This window comes from Silene latifolia, unplaced genomic scaffold, assembly GCF_048544455.1.
Source record: "Silene latifolia isolate original U9 population unplaced genomic scaffold, ASM4854445v1 scaffold_187, whole genome shotgun sequence".
Lineage (NCBI taxonomy): Eukaryota > Viridiplantae > Streptophyta > Magnoliopsida > Caryophyllales > Caryophyllaceae > Silene > Silene latifolia.
The window spans coordinates 24,966-45,481 of NW_027413154.1; the positions used below are offsets into that span (position 1 = coordinate 24,966).

Consider the following 20,516-nt stretch of genomic DNA (forward strand, 5'->3'; position numbering starts at 1 on the left):
ATTAAATCACTTTCATCCGAGTAATTATTATCAATCAATCCATTAAATTAACAATCAACATTAACGGTTTTGCGATTCGGCTTCACGGCCGAGAACTCACCCTTGGAACAGACGCGGCAACTGCTGCGCCTCTTCCAAAGGGCGCAGTGTCTGCTGCGCCTGTTCCAGGGTGATTTCTGTCTCTGAACTCCGTTTCTGCTTTGACTTAGTTATTTAGTTTACGTATTAATTGACTAATAATCATATTATCACCTAATTCCTGTTCGTATTTAGTTCTTCTTATTCTTTTATTCCTTTTTATCAAATCATCCGTTTTAAAGGTATTTTCGACATAAATCGCCTATTCCTTTGTAATTATTGTAATTTTCATTATTGTAATTTATCGCTATTGTATTTCTCCTATTGCTTGTATGTTTTCACATGTAAATGAGTATTAAATCCAACTTCGACCAAATTGCATGATAAATTAATTGTTCACCGACTTAGTCTTAATTCACATGTTAGGATTAATCAATGGATGTTGCATTGCATGCATATAGCCGACGATATATCGAGTACGAATAAACTCCCTAATCATTAGTAGAGGCCGCTATCGAGGCGGGCGGGATTAGGTGTTCGATCAAAAGAGCTTCCTAATACGTACCCTCACCCCTTACTCCAGATCTCCGTGAGCACCCGTGTTCATTGGCATCCGCGAGAGTCATTCTAGACATAGAATGCTAAGGGTAACGATTGCTTAGTGTTCATGTCACTACTTTGTGTCTTGACATGACACGAGGTATTCGAACGGTTCCAATTTCCCATAAAAATTGGTGGCGACTCCATACAAAATGCAAACGCTTGTCCCTCGTTTCTCAACCAAGCGCCCCGTGGGCGGCCCTGTCCACGGTTTGGCGACTCATTGGGATATACACTTACGTGTAGCTAGGGTGAAACTTGAACAAGGTTAGGGAATAAGTTTGTACAAGACAATTGTCGGTTTTCATGACTCGGTCTTCCTAGATCGTTTTAATCGGCCTTCCTAGGCCCAACCCAACCCATTCGACCAATCGTCCCGTCTAAACGGTCCTAATTCTTATTTGGGCCTAAGGATGGATAGCGATTGACGTCATCCATACCATGATGCTTACTCTTGTTTGTATCAAGGGCCTTCACTACTTGAGGAAATGGACTAGGAATCGGCCTTACTCTTGTTTGGCACGAGCCTCTCCACAGACTTCGGGTTTGATGGTTCGGTATGGCAACCCACCCTTTAAACCAAAACCTTTCTAAATGCACTCAGCATCCCGTTATAATGCTTGTATAAATATGCAAAACCTTATGTGATCACCATTTCAAAACAAACCATGACGAATTTTCAAAAAAATCAAAACCCGTTTTCAATCAAGAATTTCGAAAATAGGGCCTTTAATCAGTACAAAGTCCGGTCAAAACTCTGTCCGTTTGTCAAGTCAAAATTCGGGCCACAAGCCCATTTCAAACCTCACTTCGAGTCCACTCCTACAACTACACTACAGTTGGCTAGGACACACATTTTCAAAGACCTTGTCTTTCTTCAAAATTCACTCAACACAAGTGGCACACACCCACTTCACGAGTCAAAAACTTTTCCTCTTTTAGCAAATGTGATAGAATGGTCGATCGTGTTTTGATTCGTCGCCGGTCTCTTATCCAGTTTCCAAGATGCCTGGGTCAAGTGATGATACGAACCTCCAGCAAATTCAAGAGAGTAATGATCGAATCCTGGCCGCGATAACCCAAATGCAAATCACTCAAGAACAAACCTATGACCGCCTGGAGCTCATCGAAGGCCGCATCTTTGATGTAGAGGGAAAGCTACCTCCCATTAAAAGTGAAGTACTAGGTTTTTCCGATGACGAGTCCAAAGATGAGAATCCTCTCATGGGGACAATGCGGTGAGAAAAGACTCCAATACCTAGAGGAGCAATTGATGTACCTTAAGGGGGATGACATTTACAGGGAGAACAATCGTAAGTATGAAGCCGTCAATTCCAAATTGCCCACTAACTTTAGCATGACGGATATCCCTAAGTTTAAAGGACATGAGAACCCTTTGAACCACATCCGCGCCTTCAAGGACTACATGTCTATCAAAGGCATCAAACCCGAGATGTTCTTAAGGATCTTTCCTTCATCTCTTGACACCATCCCAAAGCAATGGTTCTACACTTTAGATCACAAAAAGGTCGCTACTTGGGAGGACGCCGCCATTGAGTTCTCGAAACAATACGCGGATAATGCCGAGATCCAAGTCAACATGCGCACTCTAGAGGTTCTTACCCAAAATGACAAAGAAGGATTCACCGACTTCCTAAGTAGGTGGAGGAAGACTAGTACTCAACTAGTAGAACGTCCAGATGAGGCCACTCTTGTGGAGAAGTTCGTGGACAATCTCAAGCCCATATATGCCAACCATTTGAGATATCAAAACATCAAGACTTTCAAAGATTTAACCGTGTTGGGGACACGAATTGAAGATGACATCCGCAAAGGGCTCTTGTCCAAAACGGTAGGTCGAGGATATCAAGGGTCCACAAGTCGTTCATACGGCTCTACTAGCAAGACCGACGAAGTTAACCTTCTCGAGCCATCCAAGAAAACTAGCCCACCAAGGAAGTTCACAAACCTTGGGGACACATACTCAACGCTCCGAAAAGGCTAATGAAGCAAGGCAAACTCCAACCTATTGGACCTACTCCCGAACCCGAAAGGAAGTCCAAATTCTGGGATGAAAATTCTTCTTTGTGAATACCATAGGGGCAAGGGGCACGACACGAGAAAAATGCTACAAGTTGAAACATGTGCTTCAGGATATGATTGAAGATGGCCGGCTTCCAATTCCACCAGGAGGTAAGCCCAACAACACTCAGAATCCTCTTGGAGTTCTAGTGATTACAAGTGACGAATCTACCTTAGATTGCTCACATCTCATTTCTCCCACCGAAAATGAAATTCATGCAATTGAGAAAGAAAGACTCTACTCTACCATCTCCCTTACCATTTCCGACTTCATCGCATGGGCAAGGAGTGTAGATAGACAAGTGTGGGAATTAGAAAACATGGTAATGATCTTACGCGATCCCAAGGCAACGCCTAAAGAACGCATACCATTGACCTTTTCTCAAAATGCCACTATGCAAGAAGTAGTCACCGTGGTCGATAGACTAGTTGATCAAATCATACGACTAGAAAGTGACATCATGAGGATGAAAGAACTAGCCGCAATTAATGGGGTTTGGGCCGATGACGATGAAGACGAGTATCTCATCGAAAACTCCTTGGTAAAAGAGATAGTCCAAAATGGCGAAGACCAAGATGTGGATCACCTAACTCGCTCGGGCCGTCCATACCAAAGTACTACTCAAAACAGTCCAACCAATGTCATCACACCAAATGACAACGAAGACGATCCCACTGACCATTTGCTCAAGCAATTACAAAGAACCAAGGTGATCTTTCGGTCGGCAACTAGTGGCAAGCTCATTTCCACACCGCCAAGCTTTCTTTGCAAGCTTTGGCCAAATTGAATGTGGCACATAACTCTACTCCTGAAGATGTAGTCAACTTGGTCTTCCAAGAATCACCGAAGTTAAGTAATCCTATTACTTTCTCGGACGAAGACTTGCCACCTTTTGGCGCTAGTCACAACCTCGCTCTATACATCACTTTGTCATCCGTCTAAAGAAAAATGTGCCAATGACCTTGGTAGATGATGGCTCCGCGGTCAACGTCATACCCCTCAAAACGGCATATAAACTGGGCATGAAAGAGTCGGATTGGACCCCTACAAGTCAAGGTGTACGCGCATATGACGATACGCGACGAAAAGTGGTTGGACTTGCTAGCCTAACCATAGCCACGGGACCAATCGAGCGAAAGGTCAACTTCCAAATAGTGGACATCGAAGCTTCATTCAACATACTTCTGGGAAGGCCTTGGATTCATGCTTCCAAAGCTGTAACATCCACCCTTCACCAAAAGATCAAGATCCCACTCAATGGCAAAGTTGTGACAATCACTTCGTCGCCTATCAAGGCAATAATCGAGAAACAATCAAGCAATCAAGTCCTTGCGGATCCCATATACGAACTTGGGGGCTTCCAAAGTGTAAGTGTCATAGAAAGCGAGTTGGCACCCTTGTACTACAATCCCTACTCTAACTTAGTGGTCAATCACATACTCAAAAATCAGGGATACTTCCCTGGAATGCCTTTGAACCCAATTCGGAAGAACACCTTCGCACCATACAAGAAAGGCAACTCATCAAGAATACCACTTGGACTAGGGTACAAACCCCACAGTGAAGAAGTTCTCGAAATGCTTGCTCAAGTCCAAAATCGCAAGTATGTAGGAGTCCAAATGAAGCCATATCTCCCCACCTTGAATGGGTACTTCGTTCAAAAAGGAAGTTCGGAACTCTATCATGGATTTCCCGAACCTTGGCATTACCTCGAGAGGAAGTTAGCCGGAATCGAGATCTTTCACGATTGCTACTTTATCCCTCGTAAACGGTTCCTACCGTCAAAACCCGTCAAGCACCTTGCTTAGACGAACAAGCTGTTAGCCTCCTATTTGGAGAGGACCGATTTGTTAGGGCGCGCGAGGATGAGATCATTACTACAATACTTCAAGACGATCGCTTCAACCCCACCGCATTAATCACAGAAATCGATGCAAAGCGCGAGAAAGGATGGAGAAAATCAATCAAATGGACCGACAATCAAGGAAGACTCTTCAAGCTCACCACTGGAGAAGGAGAGATGTTCAAAGAAGAGCCGGAAGACGACGAGTTCGAATCAGAGTCGGAGTCGGAGTCAGAGTCAGAGTCTAGAGAAGTCATTAGAGAGTCTACTCCTGTCGTCATCCCCACTCCTTTCGTTTCTCCTAGCTTACTTTCAAGTAGTCACAGTAGTTCGGGAAATGCCCCAACTATCGTTCCTTTTTGCCTTGTGACCATGGATCAGTTGGCTTCTTTGTTTCAACTTTACTCAAATCTTAATATGAATAAATCAGGTTCTGCTTACTCTTTGCGTTATCTTGAGTGCAATTCTGTTTATGATGATACTGAGGATGACCAAAACCCAGACTTGACCGAAATACCTCCCTACGTAGCCAAAGAAATACTACAGGAAAGGGAAGGGGGACCGATGGTGAGGACACCGAACCCATCAATGTAGGAACTGAACTAGAACCCCAAGAACTTAGGATAGGGACTACCTTGAGCTCTACCGAACGGGCCGAATTCATAGACCTCCTAAATGAATTCAAAGACGTTTTCGCTTGGTCCTACAAAGACATGCCAGGGATCGACAGAGACATTGCCGAGCATAGAATTCCGATTAAGCCAGGTTTCAAGCCTGTAAAACAGAAGCTTCGACGGATGAGAACAGAATGGGCCCTGAAGATCAAGGAAGAAGTTGATAAGCAATTCAAAGCCGGGTTCATCAAAGTTTCCGAGTATTCTGACTGGGTGGCTAACATAGTACCCGTACCCAAAAAGGATGGGAGAATTCGAGTTTGTGTTGACTTTAGAGATTTGAACAAAGCAAGTCCGAAAGATGACTTTCCTCTACCTCACATCGACATATTGGTGGACAATACTGCAGACCACGCATTACTATCCTTCATGGATGGATATGCGGGTTATAACCAAATCAAAATGGCCATGGAAGACATGCACAAGACCGCGTTCGTCACCCAATGGGGAACCTATTGTTATACAGTAATGCCGTTCGGATTGATCAACGCTGGAGCTACATACCAACGCACCGCAACTACACTCTTACATGACATGATGCACAAAGAAGTTGAGGTATATGTAGATGACATGATCGTCAAATCCAAAGAGAGAGAGGGACATATTGCGAACCTTCGCAAGTTCTTCGCAAGGCTACGAAAGTACAACATGAGACTCAATCCTCAGAAGTGCACATTTGGGGTAACGTCTGGCAAACTCCTAGGATACGTCGTTAGCCAACGAGGTATAGAAATAGATCCCGCGAAAATCAAAGCTCTGATTGAAATGCCACAACCTCGACGAGAGAAAGAAGTCGGAGGATTCCCCGGGAAAAGTTCAATACATAAGTCGATTCATATCGAAACTTACGATGATTTGCGAGCCTATCTTCAAGAAACTTAAGAAGACAGACCACACCATGTGGGATGATGATTGTCAAAAGGCGTTCGACAGAATCAAGGAGATATTGGCTAAACCACCAGTGCTCATGCCACCACAACAAGATCAACCTCTTGGTTTGTATCTCACAGTAACTGAAACTGCCATGGGTGCTATGCTAGCTCAAACCGTAGGAAGTGAAGAAAGAGCTATTTACTACCTAAGTAAGAAGTTCTTGGAATACGAGTGCAAATACTCACAACTCGAAAAGACATGCCTCGCTCTTGTGTGGGCAACAAAGAAGCTACGCCACTACATGCTTAGCTACTCCGTCAAAATATTCTCCAAGATGGACCCAGTCAAATACCTCTTCGAGAAACCTGTCCTCAATGGACGCCTAGCAAGATGGACCATGATGCTCTCAGAATTTGACCTCAAATACGTACCACTAAAAGTAATAAAGGGTCGCGCCGTCGCCGAATTCTTCGCAGAAAATCCCATCAACGACGCACAAGCCATAGATACTTGGTCATTTCCCGACGAGGATATACTTCAAACAGATGTAGACTCCTGGGACCTATACTTTGATGGAGCATCAAACCTAAGAGGATTTGGGATAGGAGTGTTGCTCATTTCTCCTGAAGGTGAGCATACACCGATCGCTGTCAAACTCGACTTCGAGGTGACAAACAACGCCGCAGAGTATGAGGCTTGTTTAATTGGACTACAAGCGGCAGTAAGCTTAGGCATCAAAAACCTCCGAGTGCATGGAGATTCGTCACTAATCATCAACCAAGTTACGGGATCTTGGAAAATCCGAAGCGAAAGCCTAGCACCCTATCAAGCTAGGATTGACCAAGTCGCTCAATTCTTTGATCACATAACCTACTTGCACCTACCTCGGGAGGAAAATCAATTTGCAGACGCTCTTGCGAAACTTGCATCTTTGATAAGTATACCAGATTACATGATGGAAATGCCTTTGTGTATCGAACGACGGTCGAGCGGCTTATGTCCATCAAATTACCGATGAAGAAGAAATCGCACAGGAACCCTGGTTCCAAGCAATCCTGAACTTCAAGCTCAATGGTACCTATCCACCGGATATGGATAAGAGGGGACAACGAGCTATACGCCTACTAGCTTCACAATACGTCCTCATGCAAGGAGAATTATACAAAAGAACACCTCTTGGTGTAGTCCTGCGTTGCCTTGATCATTCACAGGCACGAAAGGTGATGGAAGAAATCCACGATGGAGAGTGCGGTCCTCATATGAGTGGACCTATGATGGCAAAGAAAATCACACGTCTAGGGTACTATTGGAGCACAATGGAATCCGATTGCATCAAATATGTGAGGCACTGCCACAATTGCCAAATTTTCGGGAATGTACAGCATGTCCCTCCTTCGTTGCTCTATACGATGACATCTCCTTGGCCATTCTCCGCGTGGGGAATCGACATAATTGGGAAAATAACCCGGCAGAACGGGAGGTCACTGTTTCATCCTAGTAGCAATTGACTACTTCACCAAGTGGGTAGAAGCGGCTTCCTACACCGCTCTCACAGCCAAAAATGTAGCCAAATTCATACAAAATAACATCATCTGCCGATATGGTTGCCCACATGAGATCATCAGCGATAATGGGTCCCACTTCCAAGCCGAAACCGAACAATTGCTAGCCAAGTACAAGATCAAGCGCCATCACTCATCGCCCTATAGACCACAGACTAACGGCGCGGTAGAAGCGGCTAACAAGAATGTCGTCACAATCCTCAAGAAAATGACTGACAATTACAGAGATTGGCCAAGTAAAATACCCTTCGCTTTGTGGGGGTATCGAACATCCGTCAGGACGCCCACTGGGGCCACTCCTTTCTATTTGACCTACGGCATGGAAGCCGTACAACCGGTCGAGCTAGAGATACCATCCTTGCGTATTTTACTCGAAAGTCAAATCCCAGAAGCCGATTGGAAGAGGGATAGGTATGAAGAACTCATCCTCCTGGATGAACGCAGGCTTCGTGCCTTACATAATGTCCAAACATATCAAGCACGTATCAAACGAGCTTTCAACAAAAGGGTTAGGCCAAGAAACATCAAAGAAGGAGATTTAGTTCTCAAATCGGTCAGAGCTCTTTTACCTGTCGACCCAAGGGGAAAATTCAAACCTAACTGGGCCGGACCATATCTAGTCAAATCAATACTCCCAGGGGGTGCGGTTAGAATCACAGACCTAGATGGGAATGAGTTTTCAAACCCCACAAATCTCGACCAACTGAAACGGTACTATGCCTAGGATAGAACAGAAACGCGCCTCGCGTAAACCTACGTGTCGCTCTTGCGGCACTAAATAAACGGCCCCTGGCCCATCCGAATGTCATCCTTTGTGCTCTTGCATCTTGGCAAACTTGTCATCCTCATATCATCAAACAAACTAAATTCGCACCTCCTGAGTAAGCAAAAGCTCATGCTTATTTTCTATGTTCATTACAAGCTCTTGCTTCGAACAATTATTCTTTTACATTTACTCGAACTACGCGCAAGGGTTTGATTTCGCTTTTTTAAGTGAATACGTAGGCAATCCTTCACGGGATTCAACCCACCATTTTATTTAAAATGTAAATAGAAGGACATTTGCATTGCATTTGAAATTCGACAAGAATAATTAAAGAAAATAACAACGGTTTCATAACCACTTAACCTTTTTATTTCATTCAATTTCTAATAATAATAATACGGCAAATAATAAAAGTAGACTAGGCTAGGATTCTAAAAATCCCTCCTTTTATTACAACAATAATAAATAATAATAATCAAATAATAAATAAGACTTGGGCTATTCCTCCATCTTTCCCTTGCCCTTGTCGTTCTTGTCATATTTCTGGTCACGACCTCGAGCCGGACGCTCTTGCACCACTTCAGACCTAATCACCAACGGTCTTTCTCGAGGCCTGACTCTTCCGTTCTTGCCAACCACCACCTCTCCGACAGGAGTAGTCTTCGATTTCTTCGAAGGATGAATGACTTGAAAGCCGGCTTCTTCTTCTCCTTCGGTCAGATGCTTCTCCTTCTCTTTCTCTCCTTCGCGCACCTTGTAGTCAACGGGCTCACGCTTCCTCAGTCTTTCGCGCTCTTCCGAAGTTGCGGCCTTCCTCCACCTCGGATAAGAATCGACACCCACAAGGCATTGGAGGAGAAACTCGGGAACCACATGTTTCTTTGGGCCCACTTCATAGCCCACTCTCTTCGGCTCTCGGTAGTCAAGGCCATGGCGATCTGCGGGACGGTGTCAAGCACGGGAATCATCGCTTCAAACCGACTTGCCTCATCAACCTCTCGGGAAAGATGCATACCATAAACTCCAATCCAGGGGGCGCACGGACCTAGTAGGATCCAAAGAAGACACTCCGGTGACAGACTTGAGATGCCACCACGGTACAATCCACACGATCAAAGGGCCATCGTCATTCTTGACTTGTTCTTCCAATAGTCACGGACCGGGTGAAATCCACCATGTACAACCTCGTCCTCATCGAAATCATACGGGCATGATAGGAAAGTGCATGAAGCGGGGGCTCGAGTAATCGGAGCCGTTCCATAAGCCAAACCTACCAAAACAGGTATTAGACACCCAAAAAAAAAAAAAAAAAAAAAAAAAAAAAAAAAAAAAAAAAAAAAAAAAAAAAAAAAAAAAACGAAAAAAAAAAAAAAAAAAAAAAAAAAAAAAAAAAAAAAGGTGTCTTTTACCTGTAAGATGACGGGACTCCCCAAGAATGGAAGATCGCGGTTGGATTTCCTATTATCCAAGCCCAAGATAATCTCCCCTAAACACAAGCAAGCTGGGCTCCTGCGCAGCTCCATTTGCTCAACGAGACCCAATAGGCGGGGATCACCTCTCAAATCTTCATCAACATGTCCCTGAAAGACGTAAACGTGAAGCAAACAGAAGCCAAATGCTCTCCTCCTAGCGACATAAGAGACAGTAGGGTCGGCCCTGTTGATGAATCGATCAATAAAGTCCAACATCCGCACGCCTTTCGAAGTAACAAGACTATCTACCTCAAGCCTAGTAAGTCCAAGCAAGTCTCTAAACTTGCTCTTATACCCTTGTGAAGTGGAGGGGATGGCAGGTGAATGTTCAGGGTCCCACCCGCCAATAGCAGCAATTTCCTCCGGGAAAGGACAAATATCACCTCCTGGGAACGCGAAAACATGATAATTTGGATCCCAATAATCAAGACAAGCATCCAAGAACGGCTTTACTACCATAATGAGTTTCAAACTCAACAGAGATCCAAGGTTGTAAGCACCCATGTCATGTTTCTCAATATTCGAAAACTCGTTAGTCCATTCCTTCAAGCGAATTTCTAGGGTATTCATGATGATAATTTTCTCTTGAAAATTTTTGGGGAGTTTTATATGTGAATCGACGAAGAAGAGACGGAAGAATTGTATGATTTAAAGCTTCATCGACACTTCTATTTATACTAATTCTTTGTTTCCAAAAATCTGCCGAACCGGCACTGCAGGAACAGGCGCGGCACTGCTTGCGCCTCTTCAAAGGGACGCGACTCTTCTGCGCCTCTTCCCTAGCATCACTTCGTGATTTCCGTGTTTGGATCTTTCCTAATTCTATAAACGAATAATTTCCTATTCCTACGGGATTTTATTTTGGTAAATCCGCAAAATTTACCATGCTTCAGGTTTCCTTGATCCAGGAACGCGCATTTCGAGGCGACGTCAACATTTTCGGCCATTTTTATATTTAATTCTCATTTTAATTCTTTTTTTAATTCTTACTTTTTTATTTTCACTTTTATTTAGTCATTTCATTTCTATTTTCTTCATTTTCTAACTTATATATTTCTTTTTTTTTTCTTTTTTTGCGGGGGTAACCCTCCCTACCGTCCGGTCATTTCCGACAAAATTTTTGCATTTTCGCGTTCTTTTTGAGTCTCATTTTTTGCGCTAATTAAAGGCCTCATGTGTATATAAAAATGTAAATGAATGTGTTTTTTCTATGTAAATTTCGGCAGCATGACGGTACAAACCGTTGTCTACCAAACTTGTCCAAAAGCTAACCTGCAGGTACAAACAACGCAACCCAGCAGCAAAAGGCACTCAGGCCGTCGTATATACAACAAAAAGCAAATATACAAGCAAACTGGGGGCTTCGCCCCAAACAAGTCCAGATGTGCAACTGGGGGCTTCGCCCCAAACAAATCCAAGTCTAAATAAACTGGGGGCTTCGCCCCAAACAAAATCCAAAAATGTTCAAAATCAAGACTACAAAAACCGCGCAGGCTACTGCTGAGCACCCTCCAACTCGGCAACCCTCGCCATAAGAGCAGCGATCTCGGCATCCCGAAACTCGAGCTCCCTCGACAAACGAGCCGTCTCCTCCCGGGACTGGGCTAACTCTCGCTCCAGCTCACGATCGGCCTGAGAACAGCAGCAAATTGGCTCATGTCAATCGGTTCAAACAAAATAAAAAAGAATAAAAAAAATCAATCAAAAGAGATCAAAAAAGGTTCATACCTGACGACCTCGACCACCGACGAGTGCCTCGATGGCCGTAGCTCGCAGCCGGTTGGCCACCCTCCATAGTGCCACAAACCGAGATGGCGCGACCTGCGTTTTCAAAAGAAATTCTCAGCAAATTGAACAAGTTTAATCCAATGTGTTCTTACGCAAAAGGTGAATAAGCCAGAGGCTCACCCTCCGAATCAGATGCTGCCAGTCGTCAAGGCCAGCATCCGTCACAGCCACGTCAAAATCACGCAACTCGGAGATCGTCGTCCTCCCGGTCGCGTCGGTGTACTCGAGAGTCTCGGGATACACTGGGGGCTCGATGCCCGCCGCCTCAACCTCCTGCAAAGACAAACGACTCTCATTAATCGGTGATCTTTCATCGAAATTCCCAAGGTCAACCATAGAGAAATAAAAGGATACTCACCACTATCGCGACGCCAACCTCCCGTAGGAATGCCGAGTAGTCCTCACGAGCGAAGGAGGTCGTCACCACGGCACCGGCCAAGTCCGCCTCCCTCTCGGCCTCGGAAGGCTCCCGAACATCGTCCTAGGAGGATCAACGGGAACCGTCAACGCGCCCCGAGAGCACTGACGAGCCAAACGCTCGCCTAAGTACCACACCGGACCCATCGACGTCCACAACAACCGCCGACTCGGGCTCCTAGGTCGAAGGACCTCGAACAAAAGGAGGTGCCTCGGCATACTCCGCCCAAGGTCCGGGGCACCCACCGCAACAAGATAAAGACAGAGATCATTCCTATGATCGGATGAAGGGAAAGAAGTATAAATGCATACAAACGGGATACTCATTTGCTCGGTGAAGGGCGTTCACATCCCGCCGGTAGACATTGTGAGAAGAACGCTTGCTCTTCGTCCGGCACATGACCCAATCCCTCACCACGGGATAAGCCCTCTCCAACGGCTCCGTCCTCTTGGGGCGAGGCCGGAAGTAAGAGTACACCCACGCCCGTAAACGGAATAGTCAATGACGATCTTTCGATCTTGATGAAAGAAAGGAATTTATTTTGCTATCAAAGGGAAGGTTCATACCTCCAACAATAGCCCTGTGTCCGACGGCGCAGGAGAAGTCCCCTTCTCCATCAACTCCGGACGAACCATGGCCCTCATAAAGCGGATGAGGACCGCAAAACCAGCGGTGACCCAATCCCAACGCCCTAGGGAGCTCGGGTCGGCAAGAAAGGGAAGAAGCTTCGTCGTGACCTCTCACCCTTGTCTCGAGGTAAATCGAAGACAAGAACCACCAAAGCCACGGGCGAGCCCCCGCTTTCGGTGTACAAGGAGGAGGAGCCGTCTCCCTCCCATCGATCACCACCGATGCCGGGGTCTTCCCCGCGAAGTAATCTCGAACATAGGTCCTGGGTACCAAACCCGCACCGCAACGGCCTTCGGCGACGGGTTCCGGCCGATCAACCTCCTCGCCTCGGCCGAATCCGCTCTCATGCCGGTCTCCGGCCACACCATCTCCTCGATCCCGCACGGCGGACCGAAATCGTGCCGTAATCCTCCAAGGTGACTCCCACCTCACCAAAAGGCGGGTGAAACGTGGAAGTCGTATCCCAAAATCGATCCAAGAAAGCGCGGACCAGGCTAAGGTTGGCCCGCAACTTCCTCTTCACGATATCCCTCCGGACTGAACCAGGAGAGGACCGAACGCTCCACGCTCGATCATGGCCCTCTCTTCCTCCGACGGACCGCTCGTAGTGCTCCATCGCCGTCGTGTACCCGAGAACGACCGGATATTCCCGCCTCCTATTATGATTCGAAATAAAGCTATCTTTAATTTTGAAATAAATTTGAAGGAAATTTGAACAAAAACAGAAAGAGGATAAGTAATGAGTTAGGGAATTCCTATTTACCAAGCTCTTCACCGTCCTGTAGGACAAGTGACCCTCTGCAGCCCACACAAGGTGCCTACTCTCCCTGGTCTCGGCCACGTGGGAGCTCCTCTCGGTGACGACCCCCTCGTCCAAGGTGGGCCCGTCGCGGAATCTCCTCCTCATCAGCAACCTCCTCCTCGGGAACCTCGTCTGCAGCAGACCATCACCGCGTCGGTGAAAGCCCGCTCCAAAGCCTCCTCGACCGCATCAAGGCGTCAACCTCCATGGGAGTCCTCCCGGAAGTGGAAGCATCATCACTGCAAAGCATTAAAGTGAATTCAGCCGCGTCACGTGACGGCGAGCCTTTGATTAAGAAGTTTTCGAGCCTCCAAGGCCCGGGAATTCCTTATTTCTGGCCATCCTTGGCCATGTTCTCACCAACTCAATCACTCATGTGACAAATTGGGTCAAGTCAAGTCAAAGTCAAAGCCTAGTTCCGGGTTCGAGTCGAAAATTCGGCAGCATTTCGCTATAATGGCGGTTATGCCCTAAAAGGTGCCCTGCAAAAGTTGTCACCAACCAAAATTCCGAGATGACAGGAAGTTTACCCATCACCCAAGGGTCCCAAATATCAAATTTCATCACCAATGGGCAATCCTAAGGTCGTTTTCGAAGCCATTTTCGATCTAGCTGTGAAACCGTCTCAAAATTCGCTCAAGGGCTCAAAACTCGATGAAAATTCAAAGTGAATACATGGTTATGTTCCTAACATTGCCTACTATCCATTTCTAGCATCAATTTGGCAAGACAAATCCATTTGGGGAAAAGCCCCAAATTTTCGAGTAAATGGGTCGAAAACCCTAATGTTTGCAGCTCAAAATTCGACAAATACGGATGATTAATGCAAGATTAAAACACATACCTCGATTAGTCATATTTCAAGCAAGCTTTTGAATCCAACCTCGACGGAAATGGTGAAGATTTGAGAGAGAAATTGAAGAAAATAAGTTTCGAAATAATGAACATAAACCTTTCTGATTTCGCGTTTTTACGCAGAATTGCCAAATTGGGGAACAGACGCAGCAGGTGCTGCGCCTCTTCCAAGAGACGCAGCTCTTGCTGCGCCTCTTCCTTTTGTTCCCTCCTTACGAATTTTCGAAAATTCGTTATGAGTTCGTTATTTGTGGGCCCATCTTTGGTGCGCCTCTTCTTCGATGCTATTTTGACATTTTGGTCCATTTCGACGATTTTCTTTCGTTCCGGCCCATGTTTATTCCAGCGCGACAGTATTTTGCAGTATTGTCCAAACCCATTTTACCTCGCGCAGCAGTATTTTGCAGTATTGCTCAATTTATTTCGCGCAGTAGTATTTTGCAGTACTGCTCACTCGAAGTTTCTCCCCTGACGATCAAGATGTTCCTAATCGTCATTTCTCTCCAGCGCAGCGATATTTTGCGGTATTGCTCACCCAACGAGAGTTTGCTTGAGGACAGAGACAGGCAGATTCCCTAAAATTATCATTTTATTCCCCAACGAGAGTTTGCTTGAGGACAGAAACAGGCAGATTCCCCCAGGCGATCCTTCCTCCCTTCAGATAATCCCTTATTTCTTCAGACGCTTCAGAATAATCCTTTCAGAGATCCTTCAGATTCCCCCCAGTTAAGTCCCCTTTCAATCCTTTAGAGAGAAGTATCCTTCAGCCTTCCCTTTAGAGAGGATTATCCTTCAGCCTTCCTTCAGAGGGAGATAGCCTTCAGAGTTTAGCCTTCATAAGTATTAAGAAGCTTCTTCAGAATCCCTGTGACCCCCCTGATGCCTTCAGACACCAAGTTATCTTCAGACCAAAGAGTTTTTTTGCCGAAGCGTCTTCAGTCCCGCTTCACCCAGGGGTATCTCAGGTATGATCTCTTCTTATGGCTGGCGAGCTTCCTTACGTAGTCTAATGGACTTTAAACGACCCTCCCCGATAGTCGACAGACTCTAAAATGTTCCCGACGATAGGTCCTTGGTTCAGACCCCTTGAGCCGCCTCGCGTCGCCATAGTCGTCAGGTTGTAATCTTCGATTGACCTGATGGCTATACTTTGACTTTCGCCTTGTCCAAGCCTCAGTCAAAGTGGGGGCTCAGAGACACCTCGTTTCTGCACCCCTCGCAAACCACCCGGTGATGATTGGGCCGCATGTTTGATTCGCGGAACGATTAGTGACAGTTCGTAAGATTATCGTCAAGTGATTGCTCAAAAATTAATGTCAACCTCTTAGTTGTCATCTACGTGCCGATACGGTCGTTTTGGCAGTAATTAGAGTACATTCGGAGTCCGGGTCAAAAACCGTCTCCATTTTCTGATAACTGTTAAATCCCGAGTCAGAATGTTCTGGAATGTTCCGGATAATTCTATTCCATATTTCTCAAATTTTATCTTTTGGCAAATAATATCCCGTCATATTTACATAATATTCAAAAGATAATCGAATTAAATCCGTCCTACCATAACTAAAACACGGAAATCTTTCTTAAACGGAGGAAACCTCACGGGAATAGACGCAAGCAGTCTTTGCGCCTCTTCCAAGAGACGCAGTGGCTGCTGCGCCTCTTCCCAGGCCCTTCTTTGCATGATTTACGTATCTTTTTTATATCTTTCCGAGATTCACTTCCAAAGAGTCTCCGAAACCCTATTCCTCCGTGTGATTAGTATAAATAGGAGCTTTCGTTCCTCATATTTCTCACGCGAGTGTCCGCCCTTCTCTTCTCCCTTTGCATTCTAGACTTTGTTCTTACTAATTGGCGCCTACGTGCTTGAACCTTCGACCACGTAAGCTCGGATCTTTCCGGTACCGAGCCTCTCCGTTGCATGACCGACCAATTTGACCACTACACTCAATCAATCTAATTAATCAACTTGTTAAATCGTTTTCCTCTCACGAGGGCATTCTTTACTTGCATTCGCGTCGAGCATCACTAATCGATCTTCTTAGTTCTTCTCGTTCCGTCAACATGTAAGTCTGAGGGTGTATTAATTCTCTTTATTTATTGTATTTTGTTTATCGTATAACAATTGTAAGATTCATGTCGAAAATACCATTAAAATCGATTTCTAAAACCGTGCTTTAAAACCTGTTTTTGCGGATTTCCAGTGGACAGACGGAGAGAAAAGACGCAAAGAATCGCCTGCGCCTCTTGAAGGAGCGCGGCACTGCTGCGCCTCTTCGTGAGGTCGCGCAGACTCTGCTTCTTTTCTTCTTCCTCCGTCCTCTGTAATTCGTGACAAAATTGTTTATTTTCTTTTGTTCGTCTGTTCATTCATCATATTAGCATATAATTTCATATGTATCATAATTCATCATCATAATCTACATGTTTAATTCATCATTGTTCCGACTTAAATCCTAAATAATCAATATTTACGGGTTTTCGTCATTAATATTCGAACCCGGATTTTAGAAGTTCAATCTGTTCATATTGGGTTTCTGAGATTCGTCATTGATATATTTGCATCCATGTTCATTATTAATTCATCATGTTTAGTTTGCTCTATTCACCGATGTCACTAATTAATCATTCATTAACATCGTCCCTTCATGTAATTAATCCGTCTAATTCAGTCTCATCCATGTTTTTCCATTTTTATGACCCATTCATATGCTAAATAATACATTAAATCACTTTCATCCGAGTAATTATTATCAATCAATCCATTAAATTAACAATCAACATTAACGGTTTGCGATTCGGCCACGGCCAGAACTCACCCTTGGAACAGACGCGCAATCGCCGCGCCTCTTCCAAAGGGCGCGATGTCTGTCTGCTACTGTTCAGGGTGATTTCTGTCTCTGAACTCCGTTTCTGCTTTGACTTAGTTATTTAGTTTACGTATTAATTGACTAATAATCATATTATCACCTAATTCCTGTTCGTATTTAGTTCTTCTTATTCTTTTATTCCTTTTTATCAAATCATCCGTTTTAAAGGTATTTTCGACATAAATCGCCTATTCCTTTGTAATTATTGTAATTTTCATTATTGTAATTTATCGCTATTGTATTTCTCCTATTGCTTGTATGTTTTCACATGTAAATGAGTATTAAATCCAACTTCGACCAAATTGCATGATAAATTAATTGTTCACCGACTTAGTCTTAATTCACATGTTAGGATTAATCAATGGATGTTGCATTGCATGCATATAACCGACAGTATATCAAGTACGAATAAACTCCCTAATCATTAGTAGAGGCCGCTATCGAGGCGGGCGGGATTAGGTGTTCGATCAAAAGAGCTTCCTAATACGTACCCTCACCCCTTACTCCAGATCTCCGTGAGCACCCGTGTTCATTGGCATCCGCGAGAGTCATTCTAGACATAGAATGCTAAGGGTAACGATTGCTTAGTGTTCATGTCACTACTTTGTGTCTTGACATGACACGAGGTATTCGAACGGTTCCAATTTCCCATAAAAATTGGTGGCGACTCCATACAAAATGCAAACGCTTGTCCCTCGTTTCTCAACCAAGCGCCCCCGTGGGCGGCCCGCTGTCCACAAGCAGTTGCTGCGTCCTTTCTCGACGGTTATCTTCTGGTAATCCGTAAAAAGGGTTTTAAAACGGGGTTTTAGAAATCGGTTTTAACAAGTATTTTCGACATAAATCTTACATTGGTGATACAAAAAGATAAATAACAATAAATAAAGAAGGATTTACACCCTCAGACTTACATGTTTGACGAAACGAGATGAACTAAGTTTACGATTAGTGATGATCGACTCGAATGTAACGAAAGTGCCCTCGTAAGAGGAAAACGATTAGATTAATTAAGTTGATTGATGTGGAGTTGGTCAAATTGGTCGGTCATGCAAACGAGGCTGGTACTCAGAAGGATCCGAGCTTACGTGGTCGAATGTTCAAGCACGTAGACGCCAAAAAGTAAGAACGTGGACTTAGAATGCAAAGGGAGAAGAGAAGGGCGGACACTCGCGTGAGAAATATGAGGAGCGAAGGCTCCTATTTATACTAATCACGTGAAGGAATAGGGTTTTCGGAGAGACTTTGGAAGTGAATCTCAAAAAGATATGAAAAAGATACGAAAAATACGCAGAAGAGGACATGGGAAGAGGCGCAGCAGTCACTGCGTCTCTTGGAAGAGGCGCAGCACCTGCTGCGTCTGTTCCCAAGTGGTTTCCTCCTGCGGAAGAAAGATTTCCGTGTTTAAATTATGGAATAACGGGATAATTTGGTTTTCCTTAATACTTTGTATGAACATTACGGGAAATTGTTTACCAAAGATTAAAGATTGTGAAATATTTATAAAAATGTGGAATAGAAATACCCGGAACATTCCAGAACATTCTGACTCGGGATTTAACGGTTATCAGAAAATGAAGACGGTTTTAGGCCCCGGACTCCAAATGTACTCTAATTACTGCCAAAACGACCGTATCGGCGCGTAGATGACAACTAATAGGTAGACATTAGTGTTTGAGCAATCACTTGACGATAAACTTACGAACTGTCACAAATCGTTCCGCGTACCAAACATGCGGCCCAATCATCACCGGGTGGTTTGCGGGAGGTGCAGAAATGAGGTATCTACAAATGCTCGGAATTTAGTGGATGTGCGGGTATAAAAAACAAGGGCGTAATGATTTCTTTCTTTTGCTTGATGAAATTGTGTCTTTATGTAGTTTCTTTCATAGTGTGAGTTGGTCTTTTGTGAATCGGAGATCAAATAGAGTAGCATATGAGCTTGCTCATTTCGATGGATTGTGTTTTGGTAAGCGAGTTTGGAGGGACACTCTGAATTTGCATCTTGCTAATATTGTTCTCTCTGATTTGAATGAAATGAATTGACCCATTTTGGGGTTTTCTAAAAAAAAAAAAAGCATTCTCATTTTATCACTTTCGAGTAACACAAGTTAAAATCGATTTGCTCCGTTGTTCGTAATGCATACATGTTAAGTCTGAGTGGGTGTAGTTAATCAAATTTTATATATTTCATATTGTATATCACAAACGTTTTCCTGATCATATAGTTATATTTACTCTTTACGGAATTATAAATATAAGACCCAAATTAGTTTTCAGCCACTAAGGGTTGACGCAAAATCACACGTGTGTCTTTTAGTAGGTGCCACATTGTTTGCGTTTATTTGAAGGGTCGCAGGAGTGTTCTCGTTTTTTCTTTATTTTCCTTGAAATTTAGATTACTAATTTGCGTTTGTTCGATGATTTTCCTAAATGTGAAAGCTATTTTATTTATATCTTTCTTATTTTTCAATTAATTCAAATTCATTTTTATTCTTTTATTAATTGGTTATAGATCTCTAACACTCCAATATTAAATGTTTTAACTTCAATATTTTCAATTCATTTTCTAAATTAATTTCAAAATTTTAATCTTTAAGTTTTGATATAATGAATCACAAAATCATCTTCTTCCTCTTTTGGAGCAATCCAGATCCCTGTCCCATTATAGTGTCCCATCTTTTTTATAAATTCTTTAATATGTTGACAACTCATCTTTAGATAATATAATATCTAAATACTTATTTTTAATATTTATTGCTTATGTGTCGAATGGAGAGATAATGGGACACAAGACGAGACACGAAAATGGGACAGAGGATCTGGACTGCTCCAAAAGAAAGGAGACAAATGCCTCAAATAACGGAGAATGGATAATCTGTTCCATTTTCGCATCCTAACTTGCGTTTCATTATACTCCATAACAATTTTCACTTAATGTGATTCATCCAATATTCGTAATGATGAGGAGTTGTATGTCAGTAGAATAGATAGTTGAACACAAGATAACCCGCCAAAATAAACTGAAAATCTGCACGCCAAATGATGTCTTGTGATGGATTCTATCTTGAGCAACCGCCAAAATAAACTGAAAATCTGCACGCCAAATCTCCAACGGATGAAAGACGTTCCATAGTTTTGTTGGACCTCACAATTTACAGAAGTAACAGAAGTAACAAGATCCGAAAGAAAGAAGAAGAAAGTATGC

General features: G+C 43.9%; 1 protein-coding gene across 1 annotated transcript; it reads right to left on the bottom strand.

The window, feature by feature from the left end:
- Positions 1 to 11,445: 11,445 nt before the first annotated feature.
- On the bottom strand, positions 11,446 to 12,075 carry LOC141638154 (uncharacterized). Its single transcript, XM_074447567.1, has 3 exons — positions 11,860 to 12,075; positions 11,680 to 11,772; positions 11,446 to 11,583 (listed from the first exon to the last, which is right to left on the bottom strand). The coding sequence occupies exons 1-3, from the start codon at positions 12,073 to 12,075 to the stop codon at positions 11,446 to 11,448; spliced, it is 447 nt and encodes a 148-aa protein (XP_074303668.1).
- Positions 12,076 to 20,516: the final 8,441 nt, after the last annotated feature.

Excerpts from the sequence above, each read along its gene's own strand:
- LOC141638154 (XM_074447567.1), bottom strand. The coding sequence starts at position 12,075 with ATGGTTGACCTTGGGAATTTCGATGAAAGATCACCGATTAATGAGAGT. Across the intron at positions 11,773-11,859 it reads GGCAGCATCTGATTCGGAGG|GTCGCGCCATCTCGGTTTGT; the intron begins GTGAGCCTCTGG and ends TTGAAAACGCAG. Across the intron at positions 11,584-11,679 it reads TCGGTGGTCGAGGTCGTCAG|GCCGATCGTGAGCTGGAGCG; the intron begins GTATGAACCTTT and ends TGCTGTTCTCAG.